The 5599-nt window shown below is 32.8% G+C and overlaps 1 protein-coding gene across 1 annotated transcript; it reads right to left on the bottom strand.

The window, feature by feature from the left end:
* Positions 1–4819: 4819 nt before the first annotated feature.
* Positions 4820–5582, bottom strand: LOC132758358 (acetylcholinesterase-like; the record flags this gene model as incomplete). Its single annotated transcript, XM_060749977.1, is given in 2 exon segments — positions 4820–5053; positions 5399–5582. Coding segments are annotated over 2 exon segments (404 nt in total), but the record flags the coding sequence as incomplete, so codon positions are not given.
* Positions 5583–5599: the final 17 nt, after the last annotated feature.

Here is a 5599-nt window from a genome sequence, read left to right as displayed (position 1 = left end):
TACCATGTTTTACATTAAAAAGAGTACAACACGTTCATTCTAGTAACAAATACATAGACTACGAGAAAAAATACTGAATAATCATTCTATATATGAGTGATCACTATAATGATCGTGCTATACACTTTTTACTATAAAAATAAACGTTACACTGAATGAGTTATGGAAGAAGATATTACTTGGACCGTCTTTTTATTTTTTTGCCACACCCAGATCAGCAAACGCCACGTGATTAGGCAACAGGTTGAAAATGTAAAAGGCAATTCCCACGTATTGGACTGGTTTATTTGTATATACAAAATATTATCGACGAAAACAATATTTTTTTTTCTAATGATAAAATCAATCTATTTGGTTAGAGGCGTTTATAAAAGTGCATTACACAAAGAAAATGAATTACTTACGACAGTAACTAACGATGATAATGTTGAAATTGTTGTTATGTGTACTATTTTCTGGTAAGTGTTTTCTAATTTTTGGCATTTAAATATTTTTTGGAGGTGGTGTACTCAATGTGATCAATGATTGACATTATTAGAAATAAAAAATGCATTACAAAAATCGAATCAATATTTTTTTCGAAAGTTTGAAACTAGATTTCCTTGATTTGTATAATTAAAGAAACATTTGTTAACAGATCAAAATGTGTAGTTATTATAAGTACATATTATATATACTACATAAATAACAAAGAAATCATGGAGACTTTTCTGAAAGCAGACATTAAAAGTTCGCCTTCTAGCAAATTATGTGAGGAGTTTTGTCCTTTCAAGAAACTTGTTTATACAACAAATAATTCTAGCCCATATATGTATAACGTTTTGCATACCTGGAAAGTTAACATGATTATTTTGGTGTATTTGGTATAGAACATTTTTTATTTTAAATAGAGTTTACCTTTTATTTAGAAAATAGAAACATTTTTCATGGTAATTATTGAAAAAATGTGAATATGGTAAAAAACATTTATAATACAGTGCAAATCAAAATGCCAAAAAGGTGTTTTCTCCCAATTTTTAACAGTGGCACATTTGAGAGACTATATATTTTAATTGATTTTTTTCATCGGCAGAAATGAAACGTACGTGCAAGTATTCTAAAAAAGTCTTGACTTAAGCACAGTGTAAAGGTCATCACTATGTTTTGTTATTTACAGTTAATTAGAATTAAATAAACTAAATTAAGAATGAACAATCTTTCATTTACAATTATGTTTACATATTTGTGACGAAAAGTGCTTTATATGTATATATATGTATATATATATATCCAGTTCTGTAATAAGTGATGACGCTGTGCCTGAAGGTTATTAGTTTACTTACAGTCACGTTTGTTTTATGTTCAATAGATACACCCTTTGCATATACACGAAGTCTTAACTTTATCTTTAAAACACCATTTTCGAAAGATTCTCGTATAATATACCAAAAAGGGAAATCAATTTCCAAACCGGCCAAAGAATGGATTTAGCTCAATACAGGATTGGAGCAGTACCTCTAGACGCTTGCAGAAATCATGATCACAAAATAGACAAATATAGTTTTTTTCGCATATTTTTACATTTTTTCTTCATTATCGCACTTAATTCGGTGTGATAAGATGAATTAGACCTGTTTTAGTTCATTCCGTTGGGTAAAAAGGCAAGATTTTAGCATTTTATCATTCAAGCGCCTTGTCCGGTATATACCGGAATACGGTATTTAGTGTGGTGCTCCAATCCTTTTTTTAGTCACAGCCCCAAAGAATGACGTTTAAGTTAATGACGTTTGGTGTAATATTGCTACCTTGTTATGAAAAAGATGTATCTTTGAAAATTAACATTAACGATGTCACTAGGCTATTCAATGCATTATTTATTTAGTTCAAGAGTCTTCAATGTGACATTTTTTGGCCTTATTTTTATACACTTAAATAAGTTTTGCAACACCTGTATCACGCCCGTTTAACTCACAACGAGTGAAAAATGTCCATCGGTAAAAATGTTGTGAGCAACTTCCGTTCCTCGTTGTGAGCACCCATCTTTGACGTATGACACGATAAACAAGGTGAGGTTTTCATAATTTTTAAAGATTACAGACATTTATGTAAAAATATCGAAATGCAGTTAGCTAGCTGTGTGTTTTCCGAGTAGCCTGTTGGTGGACAATTTGATGGAAATACCGTGCGACGCAGTCACTCGGGGTAGCAGGAAAACTGGAGACAACTTCTCTTTGGACCTAATTAAACATTGAAAACGTCGATTCTGGTGACGTTTTGTGCATTCTAACCTTAAACAGATGCCCGCAAGTCTTCAGCGTAAATTATTATCTGAAAGTCTTCATAGAAACGAAGATATACCCTTTTTTGCTTTAATCCTCGTTGTGAGCACCATAACCTCGTTGTGAGCGAGACAAGCGCAGTGCGTGTATGGTTTTAATATGTAATTCAGATGGTGAAAATATAATTTTTCAATCTACCACAGCAATTAAAACGTTTTTGCACAGCAGCATTTTTTTGCAAGACGTTGTGCATACACCAAAGGAAAGGCATATTAGTTTTTAAACTGTCCGTCTGTCAGTCCGTCAATTTGTCCGAAAACTAAACATTGGCCATAACTTCCGTATTAGTAAACGAATTTGATTCATATTTGAACACAACATCCCGAAGAACAAGACCTTCCTACGGACCTGTATTTTTTTTTACCTTGGCCCCTGAATGGCCTTTACCTTGAAGGTCAAATTGTCCAAAAACAATTAAGATTTGGCATATTGTTTAGGCACAACACATCTGGACAAGGCCTTTCAGCTATCCTATATTCTTTTGACCTTGACCCCTGAATGACCTTCACATTGAAGGTCAAATTGTCCAAAACTTAAAAATTGGTCAAAACTTCCTTATTAGCATACGGATTCTACTCATATTTTGAAACAACAAACAGACAAGACATTCAAACTGATCTGTATTTTTTTACTTTGTACCCTGAATGACCTAGAACATCCAAAATCTTTAACATTGGTCATAACTTCTTTATAAGTAAGTGGAATTAATTCATATTTGGACACAATGCCCCTTTGGACAAGACCTTCCAACTGACCTATATTTATTTCACCTTGACCTTGAATGACCTTCACATTGAAGATCTAATTGTCCAAAGTCAAATAATCTATCTGGTCCATAAATCAAAGGACAAAACACCACTTCGGGGGCATTGTCAACTTACCGTGATAGTTCTTGTTTTACATAACTTGGTCAGTCTTCAGCTCAGGATAAACACATGTATGTGTGTATCACACAGATTGTGAAATTGTTGAAATAATCATAAACTCCCCGTGATGTTCACTCGTGCCACACTAGAGTATACGAAATAAAATAGCTAATTTACCTCCGCTGATTAGTTCTTCTGTTAATCTGATGACTTGTGAATATGAAAAATATTATTTTCAAAAAAGAAAAAGAAGAACTATTGCAAAGAAAAACTATTGTACAAAAACGTTTTGATTGCTTTTGGTAGATTGAAAATTGTATTCTTGCCATTTGAATTTCATATTAAAACCAGACAAGGACTGCACTTGTCTTGCTCACAACGAGGTTATGGTGCTCACAACGAGGATTGAAGCAAAAAAGGGTATATCTTCGTTTCTATGAAGACTTTCAGATTATAATTTACTCTGAAGACTTGTGGGCATCTGTTTAAGGTTAGAATGCACAAAACGTCACCAGAATCGACGTTTTCAATGTTAAATTAGGTCCAAAGAGAAGTTGCCTCCAGTTTTCCTGCTACCCCGAGTGACTGCGTCGCACGGTATTTCCATCAAATTGTCCACCAACAGGCAATATCTTTACATGTGCATACTCGGAAAACACATCGCTAGCTAACTGCATTTCGATATTTTTACACAAATGTCTGTAATCTTCAAAAATTATGAAAAACTCACCTTGTTTATCGTGTCACACGTCAAAGATGGGTGCTCACAACGAGGAACGGAAGTTGCTCACAACATTTTAACCGATGGACATTTTCCACTCGTTGTGAGTTAAACGGGCGTGTGTATGTTCTTAAAGCACTAATTAGTGCACAGGGTATAGAAGTATATATACTTCGTATAAATACCAGTTTGGCGTATAAGTATTTCCTCATCAATAGTGATTAACTTATCGCATAAAATATTAACAGTAATGAAATAGTGTACAAAATGATTTGAAATATAATTAAATTAATGTGATATTAAAGTAAGGCTATATACCATTACTTTCCAAACTAAAATTCTGTAAATCTTAAAGCTAGTTTTTACCAAAAGTTGACAATGTTATCGTCTTTGACAAATGTTAGTATGCGTAAATAGAATGATCCAAATATTTTGAACTATAGATCAAATATCAAAAAGTGTTATCTAAGTTTCCATTAGCTCACTTCCTTCTGATACATAGGGCTACTTTTCACCGTTTCCACTTATTAATGATGAAGATGGGTATCCTAAATTGTGAAAACTGGGAGAAGAATTTACAGTAATAAGTCAATAATGTGTAACAAGTGCCCTGAAATGTTGTTTGCTCAGGTCTATGAACTATGGTATATATACTTATTGATGGTTGTACTTGAATTTATCTTGTAAACTAATGTTCTTTAGTTGAACAGTCCATCTGGTCAATAGTTGTCAAATTATTATTTTCAAATTATGTTTTTTACATACACCTTCTAAAAAAAGAAATTAAAATTACAAATATTTATAATTTGTTTTCCTTTTCAAATATAAATTAACTATTTAGCTGTTATTAAAAAATAAAGCAGAAAAACATAAATTTGATCTTTATGTAAAAAAAAAGGACACGCACATTATTTTCAAATATTTAGATTTATTTCCCTACAAGAATACTTGATTCAGAATGACAGACATCTGGAATGTGTTCAGAGAGGTTTAGGTAATTAAAACTTTCCCAAAAACGAACGCCATTGGTTTTTCGGAGATGTTCCTGTGTTATCGCTGTACTTATGTTCAGAATATTTTCACCGGGCGAATATTGAGACCAGTTCTGGTGGCTTCCATCACTAGATGGAAATATAGCGCTATTCTGTCTGAAATAATAGAAAAGAATGTTAGAAATATATATTCACAATAATATTTCTAATACTCGTACATTTATAAGTTCAAATCTGTTTTGTTTGTATTTTGGAACGAAATTAGTGTTCAACATCAACTGTCCAGCTTATGTAATTGGTGTAATTTTGTGCTTGCACTATCTTACATTCTTGTAGAATCATACTCATTAAGTCTGCACTTTATAAAACAATCACAAAATACCGTATTCTGAAATATAAGTCACTTCAAAAATGCTCGTACAACAATGAATATCGGTCTGAAAAGCACTGTTTTGAGCATACATTATTAATAACAAGAAATAAATGATAATGATAACAAACTTCAATTTGGCAAAGCCTGCCCAAAGTTTCATTGTTTCAAGACTGACTTGCTTGTCGGCTATCGACCAATTTTGGTTTTTTCCCCACGTGACTGGACACGTGACGTTACGTGAGTTCGGACATGGCGTGACGTCTAAGAATGGAGCACCAAACTGATAGCATAGCTCTTCTGAATGAGGAACGCCTGAATGTTTGAACAAA

The sequence above is a fragment of the Ruditapes philippinarum genome, unplaced genomic scaffold, assembly GCF_026571515.1.
Source record: "Ruditapes philippinarum isolate M1 unplaced genomic scaffold, ASM2657151v2 ctg7285_1_1_1_1, whole genome shotgun sequence".
NCBI lineage: Eukaryota > Metazoa > Mollusca > Bivalvia > Venerida > Veneridae > Ruditapes > Ruditapes philippinarum.
This window is presented reverse-complemented; position numbering and strand designations above follow the sequence as displayed.